Raw genomic sequence first — 15,869 nt, 5'->3', positions numbered from 1 at the left:
CACTACATCTTATCCTATCCCGAGTTATCAAGAGAGAACCAGTCTGTTGAGCATTCAGACCTTTCTGGACTTTCTTATTAAACCATATCAGTTTAAAGATTAGAAAACAAAATAACAATAAGGGACCAGTGTTATCACTGTTATCATGTCATGATCAGCATCATCTTAATGCCATCTCCAAAGCTCTCTCTCTCTCTCACGCGCACACACACACACACACAGTAGACATGGTCCACAGTGGGCGTATATTGATCAGACTGAGGTTACTCTACCAATGTCCATCTCTATTTTTCATATGTGCCATTCCACCACAAACAAAATGCAGGCAGACAGTTTCAATCAGCAAACCACAACACAAACAACAGTACCTAGTTTGAACTTGTTTGATGCTACGGTGTCATCATTGTCCAGCAAGCAGAGAGTGGTTCATAGGAGGCCCTGTTTAGATATCAGGTGTAGGTGCTCCTCGATAAATGTTGAGATCACAGTTGAAACAAAACAAAAGAAACATTTCAAATGATATTGCAAGTCATGTGCATTTTCGTTATAAAACACTTCCAGCAGGTGGCAATGTTCTACTAACCACATTGACCTATATTGTGACGTCACCAATAGGCCTTATTCACATGTGACATGTTTACATGTCACAGAAAGCACAGGTATAAATAATCAATGAATGATGGCTGATTAGCATTTTATTCTGCATGATGCTCATCTGGGCCACTTAATTGAAACAGAGTCATCATGAATCTGATGAGTAACACCAATCATGTTACTAGCATCATGAATTCAGCCAGTAAAGAGTCAAGCAACTGCAAACTAGCGTCATGTTGCAGCTCGAACCAAACATTGGCATGGAAGCAAACCGTCACATGAACAGAGACAAACAAAACAACCGTTGCGAGAAGAAAGAGGGACGACTGGGCCATGACTGCAGCGTCAATCTAAAAACTGAAACTCACCATTTCTGTCTTGGTGTGAGTAGAACACGTGGGGACAGAAGAGGCGAAGTCCTCAACGAACACAGTCCAAATCTTCGCCTGACGGCGACATCTCCAAAGATCCCCTTTAGCTGTTCTAAAATCACTGTAAACCACCTTGTGGCCTCTTGTTTAACTCTACTTTAACCTCATCTGTGAATAATGTACATCACAACCGGTGAACTCCTCGGCAAGCCGTTACCTGTTGGACGTCATTCACCTGTGTGGACTGTGGAGAGGGCAGAAAGGGGCGGGGTCGAGAATGATTTCCTGTTCCATTGCTGGAATGTAACGAATATAAGTAACGTTATACTACTTGATTCTTTTCTCTTCATGCCAATCTCTACTTCTACTCCACTATATTTCACAGGGAAATGTTTCACTATTTATCTGACAGCTTCATTATACTTTTCAAAGTGGCGCTTAAATGTCTTCATTGAAGTCACAGGGTCATGTCAGGGCAGAATGGTGCATAGAGTTTGTTAGCAGTGACTGAGGAAATTGGGGAATGTATTCTCTGCTGCATTCAAAAATATTTAAAAGAGAAAATATGTGCATGCTGCGTGATAGTAGTGAGCAATTATAACTATGTTTTGACCACAAATAAGCCCTCGGCTGCAGCTAAGAATACAGCATACAAACTGCAGCAACAGCATATTTGCAAATGTTTGTTATAAGAGTATTTGGAGGATTTCTGGGTCGGTGTATCAAGCAAAAGTGAAATTGGACTTCAGAGTAAAAGGCGAAGAGAGTCGTTATGTCAGTTTGTATTTTACAGACATCAGCTTTTCTTGAAAACATAATACAGAAAATCACAACCAGGAGATGGCACTGGTCTGTATGTTTTGCAGTTTCGCTTTGTGCAATTCCCTTGTTCCAAATACAGTTACAACATATTTTAAGGGATATATCTCATAAACTATTAAAAAATAAAATACTGTGTCAACGTTCTTATTACTGAGAAAAGCATCATTGTCTATGGCAGATCATATGCTACGCTGGTATGTCCATTCCATCCTTAATAATGAAAGATGGAAAAGGAAATAACACTGTATTTAAAATGTGTATTATGTAATACCGCACAAACTGTGTCTTAACATTAACACATATGACCAAACTGAACATGTGCGAGTGAGTTGACGCTTCAATTACTCTATTGTTGGTCATACTTTCACATTCAAATTAGCATCATTTGAAAGGAGGACAAACCACTGTGGATCAAATCTCCAGATTAAGAGTTTTGTGAGTTGAATCACCAGTTTTCTGACCTCTCATCCGCCTTTGCTTGAATGGATACACAGTATAACAGACATACGGACAGGACAAAACAATCAAGTGACTTTATATTTACTCCAATCTGAGATGTTGGGTTCTCTGACATAAGCGCAGAAAATTACTTTTGACATGCATGACAAACAGTCACAGTTTCCAGTGGCAAATGCATTTCAACACGACACTGTTTAGTGTAACCAAGGTTTGGTTTCTGGTTCATTCCGTTCAAATAAAGTCACAGGGAACTTCCAGACATTGCTGCTATTTTGAAGACATTTATTGATGAATCCATTCCTACAAATGGGAAATGTCTGTGTGTACTGTTGTCACATGACACATTATGGTATACAGTATGTTGTGCCAGCAGCTTCACAATAAACGCATGGGCCTATACACAGAACGGATAAGGCAAGCTACTTATTCTGGAATGGCGTGGTGGAGCAGAGGTTAGATATATAACTACAGGCTACATAACACAGGTACGTGCAGGTATGATTGCCGGGTGTCACCCTGTGGTTTGCATTATAAGGTTTCTCATTTACAGGCAACAAGGGCGCGGCTTTAATCCTACTCTTTAAATGCGCGCGCCTGGTTCACTCAAGTTAAATAAGTACGGGCACACGCACGGCCTACTTTTCCTCAATTATATCGCTCATATGCGGAGAGAGAGAGAGAGAGAGAGCGAGAGAGAGAGGCGGGAACTGGTTTCCCCTTCCTGGCTGCTGCTTTGCTGTGCCAATGCGCAAACAGTCCACGCCGTGGGGTAGGTGGCTCTCCCTAAATTGAGGCAGCGCTCGACGCGGTCATGCGATTGAATGACGAGCGCGTCATGCTCGTCTTCTGTTCCGCGCGATCGGTGGCTCGGTGTTCCGCAATCCCCTGGGATACTGTACCGCCATCGATGGCTCTGCAATCGGCGCTTCGCTCGCACTGAATGGCTGCCCGGAGCAAGGAACAGCGGGGAGAGAGAGCGCTGCGTCTCCTCCTTTGAACCAACGCGTCTGCATCCAACATCCCGGCGTGGGGGTGAGTGTCTTTTTTGCCGTTGTGTGAGGCGACCTGCCGGGGTCGTCTGAGGATTCACCGGCGGCGGCAGAAGAGGGGGCGGAGGGGGAGAGGGGTCTATGCCGGTGTCCTTCGATAGCGCCGAGGATATGGTGGTGAACGGTCCAGTAGATACGGGACAATACAAGTTTGGGATAAATATGCTGTGCCACTTCGGGGACCTGACCAGCTCGGCACAGTCCTAAACTTTCTTTCGCCTTTTCAAACAGTGAAATGCACCTCAGTAGCAACTTCGATGTTTGTAGTTATATTTACTGGAAACTAACTCTTATCTCAAATATGCAAAATTGCGATGGCAGTCAGTTTTTGTTGTTGTTGGCACGGCAACACTTTGCGAGCGCCGCTTGTGAAGAATTGTGCCTTGTTGTGCTCCCCCCCCCCCCGTGCCGCACTGGTTCCGTCTGGCTCGCCCTCAGCTGCTGCGTGTCCTGGGATGACCTGTTGATGTCGGTAGAATGGAGAATGGCAGGGGGAGCGATTTCCCCCATCACCAAAATATTTAAATAAGCAACATTTGGGCTTGACAACCGGCGTCGCAGCGCAGCTACCTCGTCCCGCGCAGGCAGTAAGTGTTTTGTTGATGTGTTTGAGTGTGGACTATGGCGGAAATGCTTGACATTGTGCAGCTGGGCTGAGCGTGCATGAGGTGGATGGTGCGCCGGGGCGAACCCAAAAATATTTAACAGTAGTGTTAGCTTAGCCATTAGCCACCTCCATAGGCCTGCTGCGGATGGGGAGATGGCATCAAACATGTCAGCCACAGTGGAGAAAGGGGACTCAGTGAGACCGCTTAGTCTGCTTCGGGATGATTTCGATTAATATACTTGAGTGTCATTTGACGGCACGTAAACGGGAACACACCGTCGCCCTCACCCGGGTATCACCGAGGCTCGCTGCCATCATGTGTCGCCTCCCTCCTCCTCCTCCCGTCGCCTCCCGGCTCCGGTGCCAGCAGACAGTGGAGCACACCCGGCGTGTCGACTGGCACACGGCGCGGTGTGTTAACGAGCTCCTTATCTGGTCCCCGTTACCCGGCATCCTTTCCGGTGTCCACGTTTCTGCACAGAGCCAGCATTTAGTCGGGGACACTCATAAAAAGGTATCCACAGGCACAGCATCTGAAGTTGAGAAGTTTAGAAGCTTTCGATGGCTGTGCTGCTTTTATACTCAGGACCCCCCCCCCCCCCCCCCCTGTTATACAAGAATAACCAGGAATCGGGCCTGTGCATATGTCTTGATTTGCAGGCAAGGGCACATGAGAACCAGGAAATACCTATAGAGGGAATGCATTGTGTGCCAGCTGCACCAATGACTCCACAGTAATCGTCCACACAGCAGTGTCAGAGGAGCCCATGCTCTTTTCAAAGGTACAACTGGAAAGTAGCCGGACGGTATGAGTTCCGAAATATGTTGACAGCCGTCCTATCACAACATAACATAAGCCCTCTGAATGTGGGCAAAACATTCTCCAGGCTTAAGAATAAAAAAGTCTGAATCTGAAGTATGTTGTGAGTATGAATGACCTACTTTCCCCACCATGGTTGGTAGAAGCCACAGGGTGAGTTCGGGTGAATTTAATTCGTTCACATGGCTGCGATCGATATATTTAATGGAATAAGGACCTGAGTTGATCCCTCTCATCTCAGCAGGCCTCACTGCCCCTCCTTGGTGCATAAATACACACATGCACACACACACACACACACACACACAGTCACATTCTCTCTCACTGTCAGGGCAAACTGTGCAAACACACCCTGCTCTCAGCCCCGTGTTTGTGTGTCTTTTATGTGCACGCATGTGTGCTTACTGCGGCTCGCCAAACTGTAAACAAGCAGTATTGTCTAATGCCTGTGTGTGACTCAGTGTGCCTTTTGTGGGTTTGTTTGAGTTTGTGTGTGTGCGCATCTGTGTTTTAGTATGAGGGAGATGGAGCTTGAGTGAGACGGAGACAAAGAGAGCATTTCTCTTTACCCTGGAGCTTGGCGAGGTCCCAAATGAAAGGCTTTGGATATGATGGGGCGGCTCACTCCAGCGGTCAGTCACACCAAAGTTGGTTGTATGCCTCTCGCAGGGTGGGCTTCAATCAGTTTGTTCTCACAGTATCAGAGATTGCCTTTGTTTGGTGTGTATCTTCACGCGTGTGCGCATGCAGCTAGCACCCATGCGACGTTTGTAAGTGGAAAAGCAGCTTTGTCTCGGCCCGTACACTCCTCTGTGTCTGTGAGAACCCTCGTGGCTGCTATTCTGCTTTAAGTAAAGGTTTATGGCCAATAAAATGCCACCACGTGGGCTTATCAATGGGTCTGTTGTCCTAGCTGTGATTGTGGAGGTAATGTGGTGGTTGTGGGTACAGGGGGTATATAATGCTTATACATGTGAATCCCGTAAGTAGAATCCTCCCCACGCTATTGTGTCGAATGAGGTCATGTATACAAATTCTAAAGCATAAAAGAAAATATCTGGTGTCTTTACATATCCTGACACTGAATACAAAGCTCGGTCTCACGGAATTGAGCCGTAACACACAGTCTGTGCACAGCGTTCACATCCTCAGCAGAGCAATCTTTGCTTCTCTTTAATTTAATATTGACTCTCATAACATAGGAATCTACGGGACGGTGAGGCGTGTATGTTTGCCTTTTGACTGTTGATAGAAGTGGATGGAAACATGCTCTGTGCTGTTTGTTTAGGCAACACGCTTTTTGCACGTAGAATAACAGAGCATGGGCCGGTTATCTGAGGACACGGGGGTTCATAGCTCATTGAAAACGGAAAATAAAAAGGCTTTTACTGAGCCCGCTCCTGGCCAAAACAACGACTGCGAGGTGACGTATAGGTTTAATGCAATGTAGAATATCCCGGGACGCTTCAGCACAACTTTCAAATATCAACGTCCTGTTAGCCTGCTAAAATCCCTCAGTGGGACCGCGTGAAGAAATATTTGTGGTCCGTGTCAATTGGATATGCCGAGGGATAGAATGCTTATTCGGGACTTTCTTTCCCCTCTAGAAGGTGTTTCACTGTGAATAATTTGGCCTAGTAGTCATAAAAAGTCGACTTCTATTAGATTTAGTGTATGTTTGGCTTTACTTTGTCCTCGTGAAATACTGTCAGACGTTTTATTGTGTCCGTTAATGTAAGAGTCTGACATACCTCACCTGTTTTGTGTTTTAGGCCCGTTCTCCCTCTCTCTCTCTCGCTCTCTCTCTCTCTCTCTCTCTCTCTCTCTCTCTCTCTTTTTAACACAGCCATGTTACATTACACCTCCTCCTTGCATTGCCTCCTGCCTCTTACACAAAAGACACAGCACAGGATAAAACGGTGTTTGTCATTGTGGTGAATGGGCATTCCCAGCTCATCCCACCTGGAAACACGACCCCGCTCGTGACCATAAAACAGTGGGAACACTCAAATGAAAATCCTGTTGAGCAGTAGCGTGTATGGCACTGCATGTGCTGACTCAACGCATAAACGGCAACAGCCTGATAGTTCAATGCTTAATAACCGGGGTTTATAACATGTGTATTACAGTGTCGCTTACTGTAATTTCCTTCTCACACTTTTCAATTCTCTCTGTTTTTCTTTCTTTCCCCCGAACAAGACCCTTTGGTGGTGTGCGTCGGCGCACCATGGCCCAGACCCTCCAGATGGCGATCCCAAACTTTGGCAACAATGTCTTGGAGTGTCTGAATGAGCAGCGGCTGCAGGGCCTCTACTGCGATGTCTCCGTGGTGGTTAAGGGCCATGTCTTCAAGGTACTGATGGGACAAGCGAGTAATTACCGTTTAAAAAAAAAACGTTGAAAGTCCAGGCTAAATTTAGAGACGCTAAGGCTTAGGTGTGAACGATGAGTCCGGTGGCTCCATGGCAGCCTGGTTGTGTGGAGGATGGAATGCCAGTATACTTCAAAAGAAGTGTTGTTTGGATAGTCTGGAAACAGCTTTTAACTTTTATAACTTTTTAACCGGACAGTCCAACCTGGAATGATGACGCACTTTCACAGAGAGCCGCTTTTCATCTCAGCGTGGATTTGAGAGAGATTTTACGAAACTCTTCCCGTCTAGCTGAAGGTTTGGAGATGAGTTAAATCACCCGCTGCAGTCTTCACTTGGAATGACAACTGGAGCGCTTTAACAGCGCGTCATTTCCTACTTCGTCTGTAGAGACAATGGGTTAGATTTCCCCCAATTGAATGGCCCTGAGTCTCTGCTGGATGTCATTCCTTACTCTAATCTTGGACCCTAAAACTAAAAGAGCTGTCACTTTGATTTTCGTTTTCTTTGGGAGAACTTCAAATCGGTATTTTAGGATTCATATTATGTTAAAAACCTATTAAATAAATGCATAAAGAAGAACAGCCGTACTTAAATACTGATTACATTTACCAATACTTGGCACCAAACGCTTGCTTAATGGTTAATATCTTCGTCTTTTTCATTTATACTCGAGTGTATTTAAACTATCCAGCCAATTCAGTCAATTAGTTTGTAAGAGTCTCTTGCGATCGTGTCCTCATAGCAAGGAACTCTCTCTGATCTAAAATCTGACATTTAATGCTGTCTTCTCAGTTCTAATGGGACGGTTTCTATCTGTTATACATCTGTTTTTGTCTCAGGCCCATCGAGCTGTGCTGGCTGCTAGCAGTTCTTATTTCCGGGACCTTTTCAGCAACAGCAACAGCGGAGGCGGTGAGACGAGCCCGACCGTGGTGGAGCTCCCGTCGGCGGTGCAGCCACAGAGCTTCCAGCAGATTTTGTCTTTCTGCTACACGGGCCGTCTCAGCATGACGGTAGGGGACCAGTTCCTGCTCATGTATACCGCCGGCTTCCTGCAGATCCAACAGATCATGGAGAAGGGCACCGAGTTCTTCCTCAAGGTAAGGCTGAAATAGATTTCTGTTGGAACACAGTATCTGAGGCAGAAAATGGGACGAGAAGCGTTTGAGTGTTCAACTTTTTAAGTTTTCAATGCTTTGAGCGCAAATAAACCAAATGTCATTTACATTTTAGGTGGCAGCTACATTCTCAGTGGCAGAGATTCCAGTGGGTCAAATCAAAAGAAAACAATATTACAAAAATGGATGTTTAGTGTTAATTGCAATTCTGTTTTTGGGCGTTGGTGGCGATGGCCTAATCTGGTATTGGATGCCGTTATTTCAATAAATAACAGTTCTGTACATTTATCGATTGATTTTGATTTTTTTTTACAAAAGCAATGTTTAAGTCCAGCTTATTGTTTGCTTGAAACACTGGTACCAGATCAGTACTCTGGATCGGTCGATGCCCAAAGCCCCGGTATAGGTACCAGGACTAAAGAAAAGATGGATTGGTGCATCCCAAGTGAAGTGCTGGTGAAGTTATAGTGTGACGATGGTTCTAGATGAAAACCAGGAATATTCATGCAGAATATGAAGGGAATCTAGCCAATGGTTGTTGAGAAGCCTAGCCGTTAGACGAACAGACTGACCATCCTTTGGAGCCACCAGCAGGACAAAACCCGACACGCAAACGCACATCTGTTGGTACATCGATGTGTTCGTGTATGCTGATGCTGACACAACGTTGATGTACATTCATTTCTAGGTCTCCTCTCCCAGCTGCGACTCGCAGGGCCTTCACGCTGAGGAGGCCCCGCCTTCGGAGCCCCAGAGCCCCGTGACGCAGACCAGTAACGGCGCAGGCCGGCCTGCCTCGTGCCTGACGCCGCTCCCTCTGGTATCACGGGTGAAGACGGAGCAGCCCTCTAGCCAGCCGGAAGCAGCTACTCCGTACTCGGTGGTCTGCACTCCTGTGGCCAAGCGGCTGTGGGAGGGTGGAAGCGGGACGGGCTCAGGGGGAGGAGGCGGGGCCCGGAAGGCAGCCCGCTATTCCCAGGAGGCGGTGCGGGGCAGTGCCATTCAGAGCCCCGGAGCCCTCGGACTGGCCATGGGTATGGGTGCCAACGTAACCAGCCTGGTGGGCATGGTGGCCAGCGGCGGGCTTAGTGGCAGCGCCGGCACCAACGGGAGCTCTGCCGCAGGCCTCGGCATGTCGGAGGGCGCCAGCCCCGGCACCCTGAGCACCTACGCCAGCGACTCGCCGATCAGCTACCATGATGATGAAGAAGAGGAAGAGGGGACGGATGAATGTGCTGAAGAGCAGTACAGGCAAATCTGCAACATGTATACCATGTACAGCATGCTCAATATGGGAGCCGCAGGTAATGGACAATGAGACAGAGCAGTGTTTATAGTTGCACCTGAAAGATGGCGAACATGTGGTCTGACTTATATCTTCCATGATGGATACTTTTTGCTTCCACTGCTGAGTTTCCCTGTTTTATCTTTATGGCTTTAATCTATTTTCTCTGTGTGTTAAAGCGATACGGTTTTATTCTGATTCTGCCGCTTTGTTTTTCTCCAGCAGCTGGTGAACGTGTTGAGGCTCTACCAGACCACACAGAGACACGGGGTCGCATGCGAGGCAGAGACCTCACGTGTCTCCCCGTAGAACTCATCGCTCAGATCGGCAACCGCTCTCATCCCAAACTGTACAAGGAAGGAGACCCCGCTGAGAAGCTAGAGTTAGTCTCAGGTATGCCTTGTGTCTTCTTTTCGAAGTGTTAATCAAAGCCTTTGACAAAATGCGAGATATATGTATATCCGTGTCGGAGAGAAATACACTTAAGGTGTGAAGTACACATGCATCAATATGTCAACGCCAGTTGGTTCAAGGAATCTAAACAAGACCGTGATATGTATTCACATATTTAGAGGAAGCTGTCCTCGGATCACGTTGCAGTACTACACATGTGACTCGGTGTGTTGGTATGTCAAGGACTTCCTATGGCAATGTCTGTGTTACCGTACAGGCACATTCCTCTCAATATATTGCGTGACTGAGAGAGAGAATGAACAAAGAAAGAAAGGGAGGGAGGTAACATACACCAAGCTAGTATTGATGGGTAGTTTTAAGGCAAAAAAAACAAGAAAAGAAATGTATTGTTAATAACATAATAATATTAAGATTATACTCATTATGATGATGTATGTATGTAGAGAAAGAGAGCAATGAAGAGAAAAATAAGTTTAGGTTGGCAAAGAAGCAAAACTCCCAAGAACAGCCTCCTCACTCCCTGATATGAATCCCACTCGCCACTAGATAAACAGATGATCAATTCCAGTAAATCACAGTGTAGATCGTTATCATTACGAACCATCAAATCTGAAAATGAACAGGTCACCCTGTTGTAAAAGCGAGACAATAAATGGGTCATGAATGGTGATGCGTACTGATGATGTTCGCTGGTTCATTTGCTTGCTGGTTTTCATTGCGTGTGCTTTCTTTGCAGGTACTTCTGTGTATATATCGCGAGCCCAGCTAATGAACTGTCATGTGAGCGCAGGGACCAGACACAAGGTGCTTCTCAGGAGGCTGCTGGCCGCCTTCTTTGACAGGTTTGTTCCCTCTGCTGTTATTAGAGGGATATAACACGTGTATCTGTCCTGTGTTCCGTGCAAATCATTCTTATTTTTTGATGTATCAGGAATACTCTGGCCAACAGCTGTGGAACAGGCATCCGCTCGTCCACCAATGACCCGAGCCGCAAGCCCCTGGACAACAGAGTTCTGCATGCGGTCAAATGTGAGCGTACATGCACAGGCATGCAAACAACTTCCACATTTTCACCATGCACTCATATTTCACAGAAACATATACATGCATGTTGTAAAGCATGTTGTTACTCAATTCAATGTTTGGCTGTTATATGTCTTTATTCATTTAACAGCCAAACATGCCTGTTTTTAGGCTACTTTTGGATAAAAGTTCAAATGGGAGATGATTGGCTCCCTGTGATCAGCATTAGGTAATTACCCACAGTGACCACTAGGTAGCAACATCCACCTACGTTCACATATGTGTGAGTGTACATACGTCATAATGTGTTCAGACATTTATGGAAAGGGATAACTTGTGTAACTCCTTTTGATAGCTCAGTGAAGTCCGGGTTCACTTTGTGAAGATGAATAAAAAGTCCCTGCATCTCGTTCGTGAGATGAGAGGCAGCAGCACATGTTTAATGCCTTTGTTGTAGTTCCCAGCATAAGGTGCAATCAGCCTAACCTTTTTGTCTGTGTGTTCCTTTTTCCACGGCAGTTTATTGCCAGAACTTTGCCACCACCTTCAAAGAGAGCGAGATGAACGCCATCGCAGCCGACATGTGCACCAACGCCAGACGCGTAGTCCGTAAGAGCTGGATCCCCAAGCTGAAGCTGCTGATGGCGGAGAGCGACGCCTACACCGCTTTCCTTCCCGACCACGTCAAGATTGAGGACGACACCCTGGGGGCGGATCCAGCCTTCGACCCCGCCTCTCTGGAGGCCGCCGGCGGTGCTGGCATGGAGTCAGGTGGCTCTTCAGGTGAATCGCTACCAGGTGTGGGCGGGGACGGAGGACCGTTATTTTGAACATTGTGTCCGGGGAAGTTTGAAGTTTGGTGACACACACACTCACACACACACTCACACACACACACACACGCACACCAGTATTCCCCAGTTCTGCTTGCCTCTACACTCTTTGGTCCACGCTGATCTCTCACATCTGACTATCTATACGACACTGCTCGGGTCAACAGTTGTTGTTACCCTGATGTAACCAGGACATGAAAAGTTAAATGTTCGCTTTATGACTGTACAATGGAGTTCGTCGAGTAAAGGGAGAGAGTGAGAGGGTTTCCTCCTAACTGCCCTCTGCCTCCCCTTGTCTTTTTAATGTGTGTAAGTGCATCCACTGTTATTACATATTAAATACATTCCCTTGAACGCAGGTGATGGGGTGAGTTGCCAGTGTAGCCTGAGGAGGAAGGTTTTCGGCTTGATGGAGTTGAGGTGGCGAGTATACTGAATTTTTAAGTGTCAGTGGCATTTTTTTCTCTATGCAACCCTGACATCTTGTAATCCAGCCTAGGAACAATAAGTCAGTTTAAAATAGATGCAACAGTAAACATTAACACTACCTGTTCTTCCTCCCCTCGCATCCTCCACTCACCGCCCTGCAAGTATTCGCCGCCACATCGTCGCTCTCTCGACCAGAGATTTGCACCCGAGTGTTTCACTGTGCAGTGTCTTACGGAAATGTGTCTCATCTTTCTCTGTTTTCTAAATTGTTAGCATGTTTCTCCGTCTGTGAACTGAAACAAAGTGATCCAGAGTGAAAGGGGAAAGCTTTTTACTGAGTTGACTGTAAAGAACGTTTAAAGGGCAACAGGTAATCAAAGATGGATCATATTTTTAGAAGATAAACTATATTTATACAAGCGCCCATGCCTAGACACGGTGTGAGCCGAGAGAGTGAAAGGGATTGTTTTAAAATCTCGATCTTCATGTTCTATTGAAAGAGGTCTCGTCAAATATGGAAAAGTGCTATTTTTGCATAAAAAGGAGTTCAATAAAGCAGTTTTATCACAAGACCCATAGCCATTTATTTTTATCTTAATTTGGAAGTGCAGAGTGATGGAATGAGCAGTTGAACTGCTAAATCTGAAGCGTTTCATCTTCTGCTCGCGGGCACGGAAGGAATAATAAGACTGATTGAGCTGGCTTGACTGTTAGTCTGTGATATCCGTCTCTTGTTTAGTCGTGAACCTGCAATGTTTGCCTCCTTCAATAAGACATTGACCCACGAGTTCAAGGATGAGCGGTTAAAAGGTTGTATTGATATGACAACTCCGATACTTTCTTTGTACTGAAGTTATTGAAAATGAAAATAAACTGCAAAATCCACAGGAAATAATTCTGGACCATTGGAGTGTGCCTTTTGATTGCCTGGTGGGTACAGCGATGTCACGAGGAGGCAATATTGCGCGAAGCAAATAGAGTTTAATGGTACGATCCATGTGTGCGCGAAGCAGTTCTTTGGGAAAGAAGGAGAGCCTTTTTTTTTTAGTATGTCGTTTATTCATGTGTCGACGAAGGAAATTCAAAACGGCTGACGGTTTTATTTGAAGAGTTTGACATGATTTTGCACCTTTCGTGGGAGTGGCGGTTTCTGCACCTTAATGAACCTGCACCTTTTGAGAAATGTGTAGCAATTGAAACCCTTTAGGTGGAATTTCTCCTTTCTGTTTTTTTTCCATGTCTGCGTGTGTTTCTTGTTTTTCGAAGTGGCACAAATTCCTACTGTAAATAATCAAGATGACTGTTGAGTTAAATCCCAAGTGTTCTTCCTTTCTGTTGCTGGATGCATCTGATTATGAAATGTCAAAAACGGACCCTTTTTTTGTTCTGTGAAAAGTTTGCTTTAAAGCTTCTTGAATGACCGGAGAGTTTTGGCACAGAGGATTCCTGGTGCAGATGGATAGACGTGGAAGTGGTCTGGGTGTGACTTGGGAATGTGAAGGGCTCTCACAGACGACTGATTACTTTCTCCTTCTGGAGGAGCGTTTCCAACAAGGTTCGAATTTCTGAAAGCCGGGAAGAAATTGACGTCTTATTTTATGGCAGTTGAGTCAATCTTTATTGAAGAAATAACATGATGGATGACGCTCAGCCTATTTTCATTATTGATTCAAACTTATGATGCGTTTACTGAAATGATATATATGGACAGAAACAGAAATGCAGTACCTTGTAAGTATTCTCTAAAAGGGTAATGACAACAAAACCTCAGCAAGCTCTACATTTGACTGTTGCTGCCTCGTGAGCACCCCTCCCCCTCATACCTCTCCAGTGTCTTTGAAGACTGCTGTGCTTCCTGTCCTTCATGCAGCTGGTGTCATGTTTCACTTCCGCACGTTTATTCATGCATTTCAAGAGAGAGAGAGAGAGAGGCAAAGCAGTGGTGTTAGGTGGTTAAATCGAGATTATAATGTGTACATTTGATTGGCTTAGTGGCTTTTTAACTTGGCCAAGTTTACAGTTCAGCTCAGATTACATCGTCACGTTCTTCCCCGTTGTTTTTAAAAATGATGACACGACTTTAGTTCGTGCATTTAAAGTAGCATACATTGCTGGGGTATCACATGGTGTTATACAATAGATTAACCTGTCATTTCAGACTTTAAATATGTCAAAATAAAGGTTTTCTGAATAAATCCACGATAATAGATTCACATTCAATCTAGAAATGAAATTGAATTCTATCTTCTTCATATCTTATTGAGCATGTCTAAAAATACCAGGTATGCCAATAGCCAAATAAAAAGTCTGGATTTAGTTCCAACATCACAGGACTGTTATTGATCGTGTCCTTTAAAGAGGTATTAGGGAAATCAGAGCGCAATTGCCATCGATTTCCTTAGAAAAGTATCGAGTCTCACATAGAAAACAACAAATCCAAAACGTAAAGAAGCCTTTAAAGCAAGGAACAACTTAACTTTGCTTCTTACAGTAACCATATTACACAGTGAACTCCTGGATGACTTGTACTCCTTAGCATTGACCCAGTCTAATGAGCCTCATGAGCCTAGAGTAGAAGAACTATGGTTATTGTACCCGTCAATGTTAAGCTCTCTGATGTAAACGTAACCTCACTCACAACCTTCTTGCACACCGCTTCATCTGCAATAGGTGTGTGAGTGTGGTGGCGTTGTATGTTTGAGAATAGAATGATGTCATGCTTTTCTTTTTTTTTCAGCACGTTCTTCTTAGCACATTGCAATTTCTGTATCTTCAACATATGCGTTTACAAAACATGTAGACCTACACACTTGAATAGATGAGGTGTGGCACGGCATGGGGAACCTTTTGTCACTAAACAGTACATATATAAATATGATTATACACATGTATAGATAAATACTGTATATTATACATAGAGGTCAGATTGTTTGTTGTGCACTCGCAGCATGAGGTATATATTTACCCAGAAACGGCGCTTCATCACAACCTGTGCAGTAATCGGTCTGCCCATGTCTTTGCCCCTGCTCCTTGCCCTCTGTAACCCTGTAGCGCCAGTGGACATCCTGTACTGCTCATCCTATTTCTATCTGTGTTCCAAGTGCCAATAACTTTGTGAAAGCCCTGTAACTGTGACCCGACATTATCAAAGGTAATTGCACATTAACAACTGTAAAATAAATAAATACAAATCATAGAGAAAATGTCAAATGGATTAAATAATGGATATCTTAATAAAAGATTTGTAACAATTTCTCTTTGGCTCTTTTTGTATCTACTGGCTGTTACTGTCATAAACCTACAGATAAAAGTTGAAACATGCATGCTTGTTTTATGTTCCTCCTCGTGCACACTTCACTCCTCACACCTGGATGCTGTCATGCTTTGTGAACATATCGCCTCAGACAGTAGTTCCTGCCTTCATTTGGCTACAGTTTTGCTTTCACACTTGATAGACAGCACTTTACCTGGAAGGACAGCTGTCCCCTGAGGCCAGTATTCACTGACATGTTTCATATTCTGCTCTGTAACAGAGCAACCACTTGTGAGAAATAATTTTGTGTAAAGATTGTGAAATAAAGCTTTATAATGGCTCAAAATGCACTTCCTGTTATGTATCTAAACAGTGATTCTACCTTCCCTAAAGTAAAGACATGTTATTGAATAACTAT

The 15,869-nt window shown here is 44.8% G+C and overlaps 1 protein-coding gene across 3 annotated transcripts; it reads left to right on the top strand.

Moving 5' to 3' along the window:
* The first annotated feature begins 3,136 nt into the window (after positions 1-3,136).
* Positions 3,137-15,412, top strand: nacc1a (nucleus accumbens associated 1, BEN and BTB (POZ) domain containing a). Of its 3 annotated transcripts, none has more exons than XM_079282544.1 (8): positions 3,137-3,278; positions 6,922-7,075; positions 7,936-8,196; positions 8,903-9,518; positions 9,722-9,892; positions 10,650-10,755; positions 10,845-10,942; positions 11,456-15,412. In XM_079282544.1, exons 2-8 carry the CDS (start codon positions 6,950-6,952, stop codon positions 11,764-11,766), a joined length of 1,689 nt encoding a protein of 562 aa, XP_079138670.1. In that variant the 5' UTR covers positions 3,137-3,278; positions 6,922-6,949; the 3' UTR covers positions 11,767-15,412. The 3 variants fall into 3 exon arrangements, with proteins under 3 accessions (XP_079138670.1, XP_079138671.1, XP_079138669.1); XM_079282545.1 differs by lacking the exon at positions 3,137-3,278 and adding an exon at positions 3,775-3,882 and having other exon boundaries at positions 9,725-9,892; XM_079282543.1 differs by lacking the exon at positions 3,137-3,278 and adding an exon at positions 3,775-3,882.
* The last annotated feature ends 457 nt before the right edge of the window (positions 15,413-15,869 follow it).

The sequence above is a fragment of the Melanostigma gelatinosum genome, assembly GCF_949748355.1.
Source record: "Melanostigma gelatinosum genome assembly, chromosome: 13".
NCBI classification, from domain to species: Eukaryota; Metazoa; Chordata; class Actinopteri; order Perciformes; family Zoarcidae; genus Melanostigma; species Melanostigma gelatinosum.
This window is presented reverse-complemented; position numbering and strand designations above follow the sequence as displayed.

Excerpts from the sequence above, each read along its gene's own strand:
- nacc1a (XM_079282544.1), top strand. The coding sequence starts at position 6,950 with ATGGCCCAGACCCTCCAGATGGCGATCCCAAACTTTGGCAACAATGTC. Across the intron at positions 8,197-8,902 it reads GCACCGAGTTCTTCCTCAAG|GTCTCCTCTCCCAGCTGCGA; the intron begins GTAAGGCTGAAA and ends ATTCATTTCTAG. Across the intron at positions 10,756-10,844 it reads CTGGCCGCCTTCTTTGACAG|GAATACTCTGGCCAACAGCT; the intron begins GTTTGTTCCCTC and ends TTGATGTATCAG.